This window comes from Eurytemora carolleeae, unplaced genomic scaffold (genome assembly GCF_000591075.1).
Source record: "Eurytemora carolleeae unplaced genomic scaffold, Eaff_2.0 scaffold686, whole genome shotgun sequence".
NCBI classification, from domain to species: domain Eukaryota; kingdom Metazoa; phylum Arthropoda; class Copepoda; order Calanoida; family Temoridae; genus Eurytemora; species Eurytemora carolleeae.
Window position 1 is genome coordinate 109,604 of NW_019396579.1, and position 18,696 is coordinate 128,299.

General features: G+C 33.9%; 1 protein-coding gene across 1 annotated transcript; it reads right to left on the reverse strand.

The window, feature by feature from the left end:
* Positions 1-1,140: 1,140 nt before the first annotated feature.
* LOC111705843 (mini-chromosome maintenance complex-binding protein) lies at positions 1,141-17,311 on the reverse strand. The gene is made up of 17 exons (XM_023478523.1): positions 17,201-17,311; positions 16,728-16,811; positions 15,021-15,256; positions 13,957-14,026; positions 13,091-13,234; positions 12,545-12,731; positions 12,237-12,418; positions 11,231-11,380; positions 9,769-9,851; positions 7,647-7,743; positions 6,686-6,815; positions 6,249-6,328; positions 5,969-6,105; positions 5,346-5,432; positions 4,265-4,335; positions 3,024-3,123; positions 1,141-1,303 (listed from the first exon to the last, which is right to left on the reverse strand). Exons 2-17 carry the CDS (start codon positions 16,794-16,796, stop codon positions 1,252-1,254), a joined length of 1,875 nt encoding a protein of 624 aa, XP_023334291.1. The 5' UTR covers positions 16,797-16,811; positions 17,201-17,311; the 3' UTR covers positions 1,141-1,251.
* Between the last annotated feature and the right edge of the window lie 1,385 nt (positions 17,312-18,696).

Here is an 18,696-nt window from a genome sequence, read left to right on the forward strand (position 1 = left end):
TTATTTTATAATGGACACCGACCTTTAAGGTATAAATTAAGAAAGGTGGTAAAGGAAGACATTTATTTGATAGAGTTTGTAAATCCCAAAAATTGTTGAGAAATTTTAATGAAACCCAGCTAAACCCATAATTTAATATGCATCATGGATGGGGTTAAACATGGTCTGGGGGGAGGAGGGGGGTAACAAAATTTACCCCCCCCCCCTATATAAAATCCTTATTTACATTATTTTTTTAAAAAATAGCCCCACTAGCTGCAAAGTTAAAGATAGAATAATCATATATGCATTGTATCATAAAAATTGATTAACCTGGGTTCCTACAAAGACTATTAAGGATTAATAAAATATTGCATTATAAAAATGTTTAAAAGAGCATCAAAATACAAGGTGCCCCAATAAACATGGGATCCGAATTGATTGACGATTTTGATATTGTCTTTGTTAATGTATCTTTAATTTATTGTAGTGATGACTCTTAGACCTCCTAGGGATCATAGGGAAGCTGTAATCCGTCGAAATTTCAGCTGCTATAGTTTTGTTTGTTTATGTTTTGATTGCATACTGATGTACTTGGTAAACGAAAAATTCCTTTACACAAACAATGTACAGTTGTTCCTCTTTGCCGTTTATCTTGCAGATATAATATATAATATTTTGCAAAATAAGATATCAGTCTTTTACCGTAACTATATGATTATGATTAAAATTAGACGGCACAACGCTGCAATTCTGCACATAGACTAGTCATTTAATACCATGTTAATTGAGAAGCCTTGTAATAAACATAAACAGATTTAAAAAAATTATAATTTCGAAAACTAAATAACAAGATGAGAACAGGCAAAAACGTTTATGGGACTTGGTTAAAAAGTTTAGATGGTTCTTCCTATTTAGAAAACCTTCATTTTGAATTCCGAAACTTTGAAGGTACCTACATTTTAATCTCCCTCCGAAACAAAAAGTTTCTTCCTATGGTTTCTTCGTTCTTATTTCTGAAACAAAATCCTGTTAAATTTTATCATTTAGAATCTTGATATTTGTCCGAATCCGCAAACGGATTCATATTTGCATAAGAACTTTTTTCTCTGATCTACTTTTCTCTTCAAATCTACCTCCACAAACATTTAAACAAAAATCTATAAAAAAATACATATATTTGATAAATTGAACTGTGGCAGTTTACTGGTTCTTTATACAATATATATGTATTGCTTTGTAATATTGTGGTGTTGGCAGTTTTGTGTAAATTCATGAGGCCGCTAGGTGGAGTGGAATACCGTTTGCTAGGCTCGCGTCACCTCTAAAATAAACAAAAAATTAAGTTCCGAGCAGTCATAAAGATATCTTCGGAAGTTAATATATCAAAAATAACAATGATTTCGAACCAAGCATTTTTGAAAGCAATAAAGTTAAGAAAAAATTGAAAGTGGAAATACAAGATCAATAAGTAACTATCAGGAATCTTTTAGTGTTGAAGGAAAAATGAAAGAAACTAACTTATCAGATGCTAATTGGAAGGAGAAATTATTCATGGCTATATAATAGAAGTGCTTAGGATCCATTTAATATTGATGCGGATCCGGAACCTGGATCCGCAATGGAAAAAAATTGATCCGGATCCAGGTCAAGAAAATTTCTTTAAGATTTTCTGATTTATTGAACAAAAGAAAATTTTGTAAATAAATTTTCTTGTTTTTCGCTTATTTTAAGATTTTTTTGAAAATCCCTTGTTAGGTCACATTTGAGTTTTAAGAGTCAAAGTTTTTCTTTGCAGTCTTTCATTTATATTTTGCGCATCGGATCCAGGAAACCAAAATGTTGCGGGTCTAACGGATCCGCATTCTAAGCACTAAGGGAAAGTATAGGAGGCTAAATGAATGGAGAAAGTATCAGAGGCTAATTGAAAGTAGAAAGTATCGGAGGCTAAATGAAAGGAGAACGTATCAGAGGCTATTTGAAAGTAGAAATTATCGGAGGCTAATTGAAAGAAGAAAGTATCGGGGGCTAAATAAAAGGAGAAAGTATCAGAGGCTAATTGAAAGCAGTAAGTATCGGGGGCTAATTAAAAGTAGAAGGTATCGGAGGCTAAATGGAATGAGAAAGTATCGGAGGCTAATTGAAAGTAGAAATTATCGGAGGCTATTTGAAAGTAGAAAGTATTGGAGGCTAAATGAAAGGAGAAATTATCGGAGGCTAATTGAAAGAAGAAAGTATCGGAGGCTAAATTGAATGAGAAAGTATTAGAGGAAAAAAATATGGAAAAAAGTATCAATGGTTAAATGGAAGGATAAAATAACGAAGGCTAAATGGAGATAGGAGAAATGCTGTTATTGGAGGAGAATAAAGCAGCAGGTAAATGTAAGAATTGGAGGGAAAATAAAGGCACCGGATATTACATTGAAGTATTAAAGAATAAATAAAGGCATCGGAGGAAAAATTAGAATAATAAAGTAAAAAATTAAAAGCATTGGAGGATAAATTTAGTATTTAAGGAAAAATAAAAGAATGGTTGGATAAATGAGTTACAGTATTATGGGTGAAATAAGGCATCATAGGATAAATTTGAGCGTCAGAGGATAAATAAATTAATCGGAGAATAAACTAAAATATTGAAGGGGAAAAAAAAATAATAGAAGGTTAAATGTTATCATTGAAGAAAGAAAAATAGGATCGAAGGATAAATAACAATTATGAGTAATGTATGAGTAATGAAAGCAGTAAAGTCCGAAAAAAAGAGTACAGCATGACAAATCAAAGCACTGTATCTAGCGTTGGTTTGAGATTTGCTTTTATTAAACTTGCAATATTTTTATCCTAAAAAAAAACAAGATACAAAAACATTAGAACAGATTTGTTTTTAATTTGTCTATATTTTCTGTCAGGGGCCAAATTTAGCATAACATAAGAAATAAACAGGTTTAAAATCAATCACTTATCATTTACTATGCCAAAATTGTACCCTGAAACTAATAAAAGACAAAAAAAGGAATCCACATCACATAACTGTATCTAAAACTGACCTAGGAGGTGGTAACCTTGTATTCCTTCTCTCAGATTCCATCTCCTTTACTCTACTCCAATCCTCACAATCTAGTTCATTCTTCCCTTTTGATACTGCAACTGTAATATAAACAAACTTTAGATACTCCAACTACAATAAAAACATCCTTTAGATACTGCGAATGTAATATAAACAAACTTTAGATACTGCAACTACAATAAGAACACCCTTTAGATACTGCAACTGTAATATAAACAAACTTTAGATACTGCAACTACAATAAAACACTCTTTAGATACTGCAACTGTAATATATACAACTTTAGATACTGCAACTACAATAAAAACACCCTTTAGATACTGCAACTGTAATATAAACAAACTTTAGATACTGCAACTACAATAAAAACAACCTTTAGATACTGCAACTACATAAAAAAACCTTTAGATACTGCAACTACAATATAAACGCCCTTTAGATACTGCAACTACATAGAAACAACCTTTAGATACTGCAACTACAATATAAACAAACTTTAGATACTGCAACTACATAGAAACAACCTTTAGATACTGCAACTACAATATGAACAAACTTTAGATACTGAAACTAAAATAAAACAAACTTTAGATACTGCAACTACAATAGAAACAACCTTTAGATACTGAAACTACAAAATAAACAAACTTTAGATACTGCAACTACAAGAAAACAAACTTTAGATACTGCAACTACAATATAAACACCTTTAGATACTTCAACTACAATATGAACACCTTTAGATACTGCAACTACAATATAAACAAATTTTAGATACTTCAATTACAATATGAACAACCTTTAGATACTAAACTATAATAGAAACACACTTTAGATACTGCAACTACAATATATACACCTTTTAAACACTGCGCATACAATAGAAAATAGAAAAAAAAGATAATTGCAATAATTCAGCCTATTGTTCAGTTTTTAAACCAAAGTAATCTTTCAATATCTAGTTAATGCTAGATAACAAACCTACGTCAAATTGAATGAATTTAGAACCTATGAAAATATTCAACAAAAGAAATGAAAATTTAAATTATGTTATCGTTGGGTCAAATCTATCATGAATATTTTTACTAAATATCTGAACAGGAAAATCTAGTTTTTTGCCAAACCTTAAAATTCATTATTTTTTTCAGAGACTGTACAAGGAAAATGAGAAGATTGATTTAGAAAAAAGCCATCAAATCGAAAATACGATGATTTAAATACCTAATCTGGCGAGTACTAGATGTGAATGCATATCGTCTACAGACATTCGTCGGTCATCCTCCTGTCTCAACCTGAGCAGAAATAATGTTGGACAAAATGATAACGGTTGCTAAAATGATTATTTCCCCAATTTCCTGTCACCAGTTCTTCTCCTTAATGTCTTAACAGCAGCGTATAACTTGGTCTGAGTCCTAACCCAAGAGATGAACGTTAAAGAGACTGTATGTGTAAATTTGTGATTTCAAGTGACACTCTACGCAAAAATAACGTCGTTTTCTGACTTAAAAAGTGTTTAATTCTGATAATTTCTCCTTGGTTCCTGATATGCAAGAAATGCGCAAGTCCCATTCGCAAAGAAACCGCAAAAGAAATAAACAAAATAAACAAAACATGTATATCCAATTCATACTTGATCAGACAAAGCTTTAAAGGGCACTGTTGTAAATTGGACATTGCCATATTTGCATTGAAGGTTATTTGAAATTTCGCTTGTGACAAATTATTTGTCTTAATAAAATTAGTTTTTGAAGATCGCAATTAAAAATGAAATTAGAATATTAACCTTGTTTGTTCTAAAAATAACTTCCAAGGAGGATTTCAAAAGTTTGCTAAAAATATTAAATATATATTTAAACTTCAAAGACTAAAAATAGTCTTATAAGTTTATAAGAATCGTAAAAATTCAAATTAGTTTAGCTGTTCAAAACTTATTTTCCATTTAACTAAGAAACTAAAATGCGACTTCATAAGTTCAATAATCAATAACAAACATTCTTTATGAGGAAATGTTTGGGCTAAGCACAAGATAATTTCATGCCATCTGTTTTATTTAATGTAAATTGTAGAGAATATAATAAATACTCTAACTAATATGAATATTTTTAAAGCTTTCCAAAAGAGGTCACCCCATTTTTGTCTAAGACATAATTTTCATTTAGAAGATGTTAGAAAGAAAAGTAGAAAGTTTTAAACATTTAATAGTCAATAAATAATTAATAAAAAATCAAGAAAGTGTGGATATTAGAGATACGAAAATGATAGTTAATAATAAAAAAGAAAAAGAAAATTGTCACTAGTGTACCTGACAAAATCATCTTGTACTTCCTTCTGAAGTGTATCAGAGAGAGTGTACTCCATTTCCCGGCAGAGAGTTAAGTACACACGGATCCTAGTACACAACATTTAACCCCTCAATTCTAGTACACAACATTTAAACCCTCAATTCTAGTACACAACATTTAACCCCTTAATTCTAGTACACAACATTTAAACAATTGGTTCTAGTACATAACATTCAAACCCTTGATCCTAGTACACAACATTTAAAAACTTGATCCTAGTACACAACATTTAAAAACTTGATCCTAGTACACAACATTTAAAACCTTAATCCTAGTACACAACATTTAAACCCGTGATCCTAGTACACAACATTTAAACCCTTGATCCTAGTACACAACATTTAAACCCTTGATCCTAGTACACAACATTTAAACCCTTGATCCTAGTACACAACATTCAAACCCTTGATCCTAGTACACAACATTTAAACCCTTAATCCTAGTACACAACATGTAAACTCTTGTTTTTAGAGAACAAAAAAATAAATAAGCAACCGTTTTTACTACAAGCGAAAGATTTTCAGTTATTAATATTTTTTACTTGTAAAAATCAAAAACTCGCGAATAAAAAAAGCAACGTCACCTGTTGAGTAAATCCTGGGTGAGCAATGCCCCGATGTTCTTGAACTTGTTCTCCAGGATGCTCGCCACGTTCTCCACCTCCGGCTTCACCATCACCTGGAAGTCCGAGGGGAGCAGAGATCTTCCATCCGATAAAACCTGGAAAATATCAAATATAATTTTATTGATAATTTAAAATATATTTTTGTCCCGTCTTGTCCCACTGCAACTACATAGAAACAACCTTTAGATACTGCACATCCCATCCCATCCCATCCCATCCCATCCCATCCCATCCCTACCAGCACAGGAATATCTGTATCGTAGTCAAGACTGTGATATTTAAAATCATAATCCACTTTCTGCCATGTGATCAGGTTCCCTAAAAAAAAAACACTCTTTATTATTAAGCATAAACAAATATTATGGACTCAAAAGCTAACACAAAAACGCAAAAAACTAAAATAAACACATACAGTAACAAAAATCAAAATCAAGATAAATATCAAATCAAATCAAAAATCAAATTGAAAATCAAATCAAAAATCAAATAAAAAATATCAAATCGAATATCAGATCAAATATCAAATCAAATGAAATATCAAATGAAATATCAAAATAAATATCAAATGAGGTATCAAATGAAATATCAATCATGAATCATGAATCATGAATCATGAATCATCAAAATCAATGATCAGTGATCAATCATCAATTATAAAATCAATCGGACGTGTACCTAAAGCAGTGAGGTTTTGTACGCCCTTGGCTGAGAGTTGACCGTCCGTCATAGCGGTTTCATCCAGAACAAGGTTAGTTCCGGCAGGAAGCTGGAGAACACCGGAAACTAATCGGTTTGCTTCAAAATCCTGAAAATTATTCAAAATGCATTAGCTCATAAATTTTGTGGAATATTCCCGAATGAGCTCCTATCCCCCCCTCTTAAATAAATAAATAAATAAAAGATCAACCATCATTCCGTGGAAATCTTAAGTTCTAACTAAATGTAATGAATTTGGCGTGTTCCAACTGGTTCCTACCTTGAATGGAACGAGTTTGGGGAGTTCCAACTAATTCCTGCCTTGAATGAAACGAATTTTGTGTGTACGAACTGGTTCCTACCTTGAATGGAACGAGTTTGGTGAGTTCCAACTAATTCCTCCCTTGAATGAAACGAATTTTGTGTGTACGAACTGGTTCCTACCTTGAATGGAACGAGTTTGGTGAGTTCCAACTAGTTCCTACCTTGAATGAAACGAATTCAGTGTGTTTCAACTGGTTCCAACCTTAAATGGAACGAATTTGGTGAGTTCCAACTAGTTCCTACCTTAAATGAAACGAATTTAGTGTGTTCCATATAGTTCCTACCTTGAATGTGACGAAACGGGTGGTGTTCCAAATGGTTCCTACCTTGAATGGGGCGAATTTGGTAAGTTCCAACTAGTTTCTACCTTAAATGGAACAAATTTGGCGTGTTCCAACTGGTTCCTACCTTGACTGAAACGAATTTAGTGTCTTCCAAATGGTTCCTAACTTGAATAGAACGAATTTGGTATGTTCCGAATGTTCCTACCTTAAATGGAACGAATTTGGCAAGTTTCAACTGGTTCTTACCTTGAATGGGACGAATTTGGTGTGACCCAACTAGTTCCTACCTTGCCTTGAATGGAACGATTTGGCGAGTTCCAACTGGTTCCTACCTTGAATGGAACGAATTTGGTGAGTTCCAACTGGTTTCTTGAAAGTGGAAGATGATGGGAGCCAGGGCTGAGTAATCCAACCAGAGTGTAAATACGTCTAAATAATATAAATATATTTCAAAAAAGATAAAAATTCAACAGAATTGTAAAATAATTATCTGGAAATATTATATTTTCATTCAGGATTGGTACTTTTTTGTCCATATGCTTACCGATTTTTTATACAGTAAAACACAAAATAAATTAAGTTTTAAATAGAAAAATCTAATAAATCTTGTAGTTTGATCATTGGTCAAGGTTAACAATAATAACGTTGCGTTGGTTTCTGAGCAGTTGTTGCAGTGTCGATAAAAAAAAAAGACTAGCATTTTTAATTCGCACTTCGATGGCTTTTTATCATCTCAACAATTCTAATAAATTGGAATCTTTTATATATTTAATCTTGTATCTTCGCCATCCATAATAGAAGAAGTCAGAAATAGAAAATATCTATATCTAGATATATTTCCTGTTTACTGTCTAACTTATTCTAACGGTAAATTATTCGTACGAACTAATTATTAATGCTTTGTATAGAAAATTTAAAATTAACTTTTTTTAAAGCCGAAACCCGGATGTGAAATTAAATTAAATTAAATTAAAAAAATTATTAAGTTTGATTTAATTTCCTAGTCCTGGGAAATATTAACAAAGCAAAAATAAATTAAATTTGAAAAAATTAAATTCATTATAATGATGATCTAGAAAGTTTTTATTTTAAAATGATTTTTGATTCAAGTTTTTCATTTTTATATCGTTTTTCATTTTTATATAATTTTTCTGGCTTCCTTCTACTTCATATTTTACCATATTTTCATAAACTCCTTCCCCTCCAATCTCCTCATTAAAGATTGGAGGCCACACATTTTCATTTTATGAATGGTTAATAATGTGAACAAGATAATTAGGTCTAGGAGCTCACCATAACTAAAAATCCCCCCCCCCACATCTCAAGGAAAATTGGTAAAGAACATCTATAAGAAAAAATTTGATATTTTACAGAAAATTTTACCCCCTTTTCTCTAGAAGCGTTCTCCATCTAGTGTTGTTTAGGTTCTTTTTTAAACTTTAAATAAACAAAACTTTCAAGATTTCATAACTGTTTAAGTTTGCTTTTATTAAACTTTGCAATATTTTAATCCAAAAAAAGAAAGGAAAAACGATCGATATAACTGTATAACTGTATAACTGTTTAACTGTATAACTGTATAACGTTCGCTTTTGCATCCATTTTCTGGCACGTTGCCAGATTTTGACTATGAAAGCAAAAATCGACAAAAAATGAGCCTAAAACTAACAAACATAATGCACATTGTTTTGTCCAACTTCTAGGGAGATGCTAACCGCGTCTCCCAAAACAAAATAGAGGAAACACTGCCCCATTGAAGAAAAGTTCTCTCTCATATAAAACAAAATTCACCCACCCCCCATCTCAATTTAAGGACAAGCGCGAACCTCGCTCCAAGAGTAATATAATGATCAATAAATGATAAAAATAAGAAGTGTATTGCGTCATTGTTAAACTTTTTTCAGCAAACCAATTATACTTTAAGAGCTGGAACTGTTCCAGTATTAACACCCCTAGAATCCCCCTGTACTCCCTGTTCCAGTTTTCACTACCCTAACATACCCCTGTACTCCCTGTTTCAGCATTAACTCCCCTATCATCCCCCTGTACTCCATGTTCCAGTATTGACTCCCCTAGAATCCCCCCTGCACTCCCTGTTCCAGTCTTAACTCCCCTAGCATTCCCCTGTACTCCCTGTTCCAGTATTAACTACCCTAGCATCCCCCTGTACTCCCTGTTCCAGTATTAACTACCCTAGCATCCCCCTGTACTCCCTGTTCCAGTATTAACTCCCCTAGAATCCCCCCCCTGTACTCCCAGCTCCAGTCTTAACTACCCTAGCATCCCCCTGTACTCCCTGTTCCAGTATTGACTCCCCTAGCATCCCCTTGTACTCCCTGTTCCAGTATTAACCCCCAGAATCCCCACTCCCTGTTCCAGTATTAACTCCCCTAACATCTCCCTGTTACAGTATTAACTCCCCTAGAGTCCCCCCCTGCGCTATACTCCAAGTACCTGCTCCAGTTGAGAGTAGAATCAAGGCGGAAAAGGTTTAAACACATTTTCCCAATTACACGGATATCTCGTCTTCCAGTCACCTAGTAAAATCGATTCAAAAATAAGGTCAGTTTGTAAAAGTTGGAGCCGGATTTAGCATGTAGCACATGTCAACATCACGTCATAATTACTTTGTGGTTATCATCTAATGCAACATACATCAAGTAATCGAGCCATTTAAACCTAAGCAATATATCTAAAAGAGATTCGGAACTAAATATGAACGTTTTCAGGAGTTATGTATCTTGAACAATTTAAGGGTGTACAATTCTTCTGAAACAATTTTACAGAGGCAAAATAGTTTACAACTAGAAATACTAACCCATATTTATTTTATGTATTTTTCACAAATATCACAAATGACTGTCTCAAATGGGGTTTAATGATAAAAAATGCGAAAAAAAATCACAAGTATAAGCCAAAAATATCGAAACTTGACAGTTAAGTAAAAAAACGCGCAGAAAATGTGAATTAGTAAATGATATACTGTTGAAAAACCAGAAATACGAATATTCAGTACAATGATAGCAGGATATTTTTCTTATACTCCGAGAGATCTCTTAATAATGAAAAATAAAAATAAAATGAAAGGGGGTATAGACTGTCAGCTAATCACTTCAGCTCTTGATCGCGACCCATGAAAGTTATATCTGATCTTTCTGTATTCATATTTATATAGAAATAGTAGGTTTAAACAGATGATATTCAGCAAATATGCAACCAATCTGAAAACGAAGATACCGAGAAACCTAATTGTTACTTAGGGTTTTCTCCAATTATTATTTTATAATTTTAATTTTAATTTTTAATAGATATAATTGATAATATTATTTAGAAGTCCGTATTACGTTATCATGAACTCACACCCATGGTAGTGCAATATAGTGGTCACGTGTCTCTGTCTGTATCACGTGACCAGTATACTATACTCTCATCGGTGGGAGTTCTTGTGACGTAATACGGACTTACTATTTCTATACAAAATTGTAAATATATGAATTTTCGTATAAATTTAACACAGTTTTATATAAATTTCTCGGGACAGGAACATCAGATAGAACTTTCATGGGTCGCCATCAAGAGCTTCAGTGATTAGCTTTCAGCCTATACCCCCCTTCATTTTTCCTTTAAAGTCCCTTTAAAGGGACTACAGGCGCAAGTTTTAGTGACTCTTCGTGCAAAGATGCCAATGTCCGATTCAAAACGATATCATTAAAAGCTCTGTCTCATCAAATTAGAAATTCGAATTCAACCAAAGAAATTATCAGAATCAGAACACTTATCCAAGAAAAACGACAATAGCTTTCAAATTATTGATCAGATAAAGGTTTTAAGGGTACCGTTGTAAATAATACATTGTCTTCTTTGCATGGAGGGTCACTCAAGATTGTAGGTTTTTAGCCCCTTTAACATAATTTACCTTAGATATAAGATGAAGAAGAAGGTATTCTGCAGCAAGAGTATCCCCGAGCAATGATTCAGTGAGGATGTGAAGAAGCTTGGCGCGCGTAGATTCCATCTCCGAGCGCGTTAGAGATATTTCTCCAACCAATGGATTATTGTGCGCGAGCTAAAACAATTAGAATAGAAAAATTCTCGCCAACATATTTTTCTTATCTACTTTTTGTTTGAAAATAGGGACTGCACAACGATATTTTCTTTAAAACTTCCTTTTTTTCTCAGTTCGCCTTTTTGCAAATAATTCATTCTAAAATTGCACGTATTATTGCGCGGAGCGAAAAATAAAAGTTTTCTGAAAAAGGAAAATAAATGATTTTTTAAGGGATTATGAATGGTTTTTACGGGATGATAAGTATTTTGTATGAGAAATAAATTACTTTAGGATGAAAACTTGCCCTTTAATGTCTAATTCCCGACCCCACTTTAAAATCTATCCCCTGGGGATTGATTATTAATAATTATCTTTACATCATATACCCCTAGGGGTTCTTATAGATTTTTTTATCATTTGTTATCGGAAAAAAACAAAATATTAAATCAATTAATGCATGGTAAAAAGAACTAATTAAACAATGATTCTGTAGAAGTCCAAGTGATAAACAACTAAAACATGGCTTCAGCGCTTTAAGGAAACCAACAACTGTGAAATGAAATAAAAAACCGGGAAATGACGATCTTTTATTCATTTGANGGGGATATTTCTTCAGAAAACATTTCCCATTGGAACAGTTGGTTGTCGAATAAAATGTCGTTTAAAAATGTCATGATTTACAAGCAACGGGTGAACATTTTCCCACTAACGATATATTTTTACAAGTTTTTTGTTCTCGAAGAATTGGTGAAAATAATTGAGTTTTGGGGTAAAAATGATCAAGAATGAAAAAAATGCATTTTGCTGTCAAATTTATCATCACCCTTCTGAAAAATATTCAGTATAAACCCTTAGTACAAACTCCTAAACTGACCTTTTGGAAGTGAATCACGTGCAGTCTGGGTACAAGGGAGGGTGGGGGGAAGATGGAGGTCTCGTTAGGTTCGCTCAAGGCCATGGCAGGGTCAAGTGAGATGACCCCAACTATATCCAGGAGATCGGTCAGCTTGATCTCACCTTCAGGTACATCGTATAGTTTCACTATAGCAGCCTTACCTAGTAATCAAAACAAATAAACGAATTGAAATTTTAATATTTGTTTTTACTAAATTGCAATAATAATAATAAAAAAAGAGGTTGAAGAAGAAAAATACATTTTTGCATAGAACAAAATTAAACCACCTTTTTGATTCGGGATTGGTAGGTTGAGATCTACTGAGCCCTGAGTTGGTTTAACTCCAGGTACTACAGGGTTCCCATTCTCCCCCTTGCTCTTCTTAACTAGACCGTTGCTGGGGGATTCATCTCCAGGTTTAGATTCATCTCCATCCATCTCCATACCTTCCATACTCTCACCATCAATAATTTCCTAGGAAAATTTTTTTCATAGGATATTCGTGTGTCAGCCGACATCATTTGATTCTTATAAAATTAATCAAACTAAGAGAAAGATGATCAATCGATCAATTAGTCGATCAATAGATTAATTAGCTTCGATCAACCGATCAATCGATCAATTAGTCGATTAATCCATTGTAAATTAAAAAAACGATCTCATTACTCAAACTATGGTCAGACAAAAAATATGTGTAGACAAGTAATTAAAAATTAATTATTTATATGAACAAAACATGAACTGAATTTTATAAATCAATCAATCAAAAATAACTAATAAATTAAAAAAAATAAAACTTATGAAGGAGGATAAGGTTGATTGAGCGGGCTAACCTGTGTTGAAGGGTCCAGCCCCCTCTTCAATGGGTTCTGATATGTTCCAGAGGGTCCAGCCTTGTTCTCTGCCTGTGCTGCCAGGAGCTCAGTAACCCAGGGGTTCTCTCCAGGTATACTCACGCAGTACACAACATGACGATCCTACCAAACCAAACCATTCTCATCAACATCAGCGAATATAATTTTCTAGTAATTGAGGAAGCAATTTTCCATGAAAATACTAATTAATGTAAATCAAATATCTCAATTTACAATAATAATAATAATAATACGATCAACTATAATTCCCCTTAAAAATATAAAAATAATTTCGGGAACGAGAATCCAAAGAGTGTAAAAATTATTTCGGGAAAGAGAATCCAATGAGTATTAAAATATTTTAGGGAAAGAGAATCCAAAGAGTATAAAAACAATTAAGGGAAAGAGAATCCAAAGGGTATAAAAATAATCTTGGGAAAGAGAATCCAAAGAGTATTAAAATAATTTAGGGAAAGAGAATCCAAAGAGTATAAAAATAATCTCGGGAAAGAGAATCCAATGAGTATAAAAATAATTTCGAGACAGGGAATCCAAAGAGTATAAAAATAATTTCGAGACAGAGAATCCAAAGAGTACAAAAATAATTTCGAGACAGAGAATCCCAAGAGTATAAAAATAATTTCGGGACAGAGAATCCCAAGAGTATAAAAATAATTTTGGGAAAGAGAATCCAAAGAGTATAAAAATAATTTCGGGAAAGAGAATCCAAAGATTATAAAAATAAGTTCAGGGGGCGGGGGTTATGATTCTTTAACAAAATATAAATTTCTGTTTTCATTAAAATGCACATTCAGGGACAATTTATTTTTGATTGAGTTGTATTCCTTCATGACAACATGCTCAGAGTCCTCTAGAACCTCCTCACGGATACTGTTAGGAAGCACATCACGGTATCTAATCAGAGGATCAATAAAAGGATGAATGAAAAAATGAATAAAAGCACGAATGAAAAAAATGAAAGAATGATTGAAAGAAAGAAGGAAGGCATCGATGAAAGAATGAATTAAAGAAAGGATGAAAGAATGAATGAAAAAAAGGATGAAGGGATGAATGAAAGAAAGAATAAAAGAAAAGATGAAAGAATGCATTGAAAAATGGATGAAAGAATGAATGAAAGAAAAGATGAAAGAAAGGTTTCTCCTACTCCATGCTCTCCTACACCTCCATGTTTTCCTTCACCTCCTTGTTCTCTTACTCTTCCTACTCCTCCATGCTCTCCTACTTCTCCAGGTTCTCACACTTCTCCATGTTCACCTACTCCTTCGTGTTCACCTATTCCTCGTTTTCTCCTATCCTCCATGTTCTCCTATCCTCCATTTTCTCCTATCCTCCATGTTCTCCTACTTCTCCAGGTTCTCACACTTCTCCATGTTCACCTACTCCTCCATATTCTCCTACTCCTCCATTTTCTCCTATCCTCCATGTTCTCCTATCCTCCATGTTCACCTACTCCTCCATTTTCTCCTATCCTTCATGTTCACCTACTCCTCCATGTTCTCCTATCCTCCATGTTCTCCAGTCCTCCATGTTCTCCTATCCTCCATGTTCACCTACTCCTCCATATTCTCCTACTTCTCCATATTCTCCTATCCTCCATGTTCACCTACACCTCCCTGTTCACCTACTCCTTCATGTTCACCTACTCCTTCATGTTCACATACTCCTCCATATTCTCCTACTTCTCCAGGTTCTCCCACTTCTCCATATTCACCTACTCCTTCATGTTCACCTACTCCTTCATGTTCACCTACTCCTCCATATTCTCCTATACTCCATGTTCTCCTATCCTCCATATTCTCCTGTCCTCAATGTTCTCCTATCCTCCATGTTCTCCTACTCGTACATGTTCTTCTCCGCCATGTTTTCCTACTCCTCCATGTTCACCTACCTGCCGCACTGAATATTCTTAACTCCTGTGGATAAGTTTCTTGTCTCGTATTCCGCCATATATATCTCAGGATCATACATATCCTGGACCATCCCCCTGAACCTCACCAGCTGCCCGTCCCTCAACTCATGGTTGGGGGTGAAGTTTAGGGAGGGGAGGGTGTTTCTGTTGGCAGGGTCGGAGAGCAGAGCATTGAACTGAGAGCTCAGCTTCTCAGACCAACAATCATCGTTGTCCTAAAATATTTAATATATACAATCCTGCTATTGGTTAATTTTCCTCCGGGGTGTGTAGTTACAAGAACCAACAATCATCGTTGTCCTAAAATATTTAGTATATACAATCCTGCTATTGGTTAATTTTCCTCAGGGGTGTGTAGTTACCAGAGAAATCACCCCCCTCGTAGAAAATCATCCCCACCAGATTTTAGGGTTGAATTCGCTGAATTCAGTGATAAGGAAGTATTGGAAAAAGTACAGATTAAAGCAGTGAATCTGATAACAGGGCTTAAAGGTAAAACCTACTTGGAAAAACTAAATGAACTTGGACTCCTTACGCTGGACCAGAGAAGAAAAAGATTTGACCTTAATCAGACATTTAAAATAATCAGAGGTTATGACAAAGTAGAGGCTGATACTTGGTTTAATCTGGTTGGTTCAGAAGTTGCAAGACCTACCAGACTGACGGCGTATAAGGACAATATAATCCCAAAACACTCTAGAATGGATCTAAGGCAAAATGTTTACTCAAATCGAGTAGCAAACCAATGGAACAGCTTGCCGTTGGACATTAAGGAAGCAAAGTCAATTAAAATCTTCAAAAATTTGCTCGATAAGCATTTGTTTAACTAGAAAATCTTTGTGCCAGGACTAGAGAGCAAGGACTAAACCAATGAGGTGCACAATGTGAGGTTAAGATCTCTACTCCGTGAGGTCCAGACCAGAGATTCCCGCTATGTTCCTAACTGGAGCCCTGGGGATTAAACATCAAGTATTCCAAGTAGGGGAAAGTCAACGCATTTTAGGTAAGGTAACTAGTATCTTAAAGGGTAAAATTTTAATATCCAATCATTTTACCCATGAGCATATTTTTTATCGTCATCTTTTATGGGAAGCATGAGATTCAGCTGGAATGTTTGTTTGAGGGTGAAAGTGTCAAGAGTTTTAAGTAAGTTTTAAGCTTTACTAAAATCATGAAATTGTAAATAAAAATGCAGGATACTAATTTAGGGTACCAGAAATCAATAAAAAAAAACTTGGTTTCGACTTTTGAAGAAGAAAATTGTTCGAGACGTCATTTATTTGAGAGGGGGGGGGGAGCCGGGAGGGAGTATTGGAATTATTATGTAAAACTAATTTACAGGGAAGTAAAGGGAATTTTACTTAACCAAGGGTTTCCAAGAGAGAAGCCTTGGTGAATTAAAATTTTACATTTCCCGAAAAAGTATTCACAATTTTTTCGTCTTCTAAAATGTAAATGCGCGATTTCCCCCCGAAAACCTTCGCAAGGTTGGTGATAATTTTCATACTGTCACAAGGGACGTTAAATAACTAAATCTCCCTCTGTTAGGGGAATCATAGATCGGTAATGGTGGCAAAAAGGTGATAGAGCTTATCTGCAGACATATATAAAACAAAAATGTTAAGATCAAAACCTCAAAGGACGGGGGTAACATATATCCCTGGATATTTGTCTGAGGAAATATACCTGTCTCGCCTTAAAGGTTCGTTCTACAAGGCCAAGGGGACAAGTTCTCCAATCTTCTGCTACCGGCATCTTGTACACTGGGGACTAAATTAATATTTATTATAATAATATAAGACTGCAAACGCCAAATGCCAACTCGTTTTCAATAATCCCCTTCTAATATTAACATACAAGGGTGTAGAGGAATTGGTCCTATCAGTTTTGTACATAAACACCAATTTTAAATTATTTCAAATTGTTTTGTATTGTGTTAGGGTAAGGTTAGGTTAAAACAATTTCTGGGCCGAGCGCTGCGGCTAGGACAGGATAAAAACCGTATACTAGGAATATACCAAAATGTTCAGTACTATTTTTTTAGTATACTATTTTTAGGTGTTAAGTACATGCATATTGAAAATTGAGCAATTTGTTATGAGACAATCTATGTGCGTATGATAGCTGTTATAATCGTACATAATATCCAAGACATGTACCTGAATGATTGGTAGATGGTGAGAAACCAAGCTTGGATAATTCAACTCAATTTTGAAGGACTTAGGGAGACAGTTTTGTCTCCTTTAGTAATCTGAAAACACGTGCAATTTAATACTTACTTAATTTCTTTTTTATTTACTTACAATTTAATATAATCGAAACCTTACTCACGACGACACTTCTCATTTATTATACTTAAACGTAATTAATAATTAATATTAGTAAACAATAACAAACGAGCAACTTTCGAAACAAACCGAAAATTTGGCGCGAACCAAATTATTTGGTTTGGAAAACTCGAGAAGTGTAGACTACAGGGATAAATATCTTTCATCAAATGTATTGATCCAAGAATAAAACTGTAAATAAATAAAATAAATAATGAAAATAAATAATTAAGGAATTTTTAGACACATTTTTTAAAGAAGAAGAAACAGGGATTTGAAGTAAAAGCATAATTTCTTTAATTGTTGAAGGGTTGGCTAATGGCTTTCAACGCTTAATAACATGAACGACATAATGACATTGGTAAAATAAACATGTGCGCGATTGCAAATATTTTCCCTAATCAACCTTAATTGATTGTTTGCAGGCGCGCAACTAAACATTTGGTTATGGGGGGGAGCTAGGGGGAAATATTTCGCGCGAAGCTCGAAAATTTTTTTGGCCCCCCCCTAAACATTTTTAGGGGGGGGGGGCAAGAAAAATGTGTGTTATACTTAAACAATAAAAAACTAACTTTACCAACCGGATATTCAGTATAGTCAACACTGATTTGAAATAAAAAAAAAGAAATCTTTTCTGGTATAAATCACAAAAATAATTAATTTACAATTATTACATATATATTTATAAATTTTCATTAGTTATCCATAAATCAAATATGTACATTGTACTCAGAAACTGACAAGAAATGCCTTTCATTAAAAATTCATGATTTTTATTACATGAAACATATTTTTTTTAATATGACACATCACACAATATTTGCGGTGAACATGTAGGATTAATTGAATAGTTGTACTACAGTATTAAAGCAATATCATAATAAGTGGCAGAACTGATAGTGAAAATATCTAAAAAATACTTAATAAACCCCCTTTTCTTTCCCAGGAAAAAACAGCATAATGAAAAAAAAACAAAGATTAAGGCACCTTGGAACCTTGTCAACCTGTTCTGATCTACGGCAGTATAGTTAGGCTCGGAGACGTAAGGGGTCTGTGTGTGTGTATTAAGTGCTATATCGATTGAACTATAAGCTCAATAAACTAACGTTCAATTATCTTTTTTTGTATTTTACGACAAGAGCTCTTAAATTTGCCCAGGGTCAGGATTCATGAATCGCTAAATTGCAAAACAGGGTGGACTTCGTCAATTCTTGCCCCACCCCCTACAGGGGGGGCCTGGCCCCCCTGCCCCCCCCTAGTTGCGCGCCTGATTGTTTCCGTTTTCTTTATAAATAGAGGGTTTCTTTTTTGTTGGCAACACTTCAATA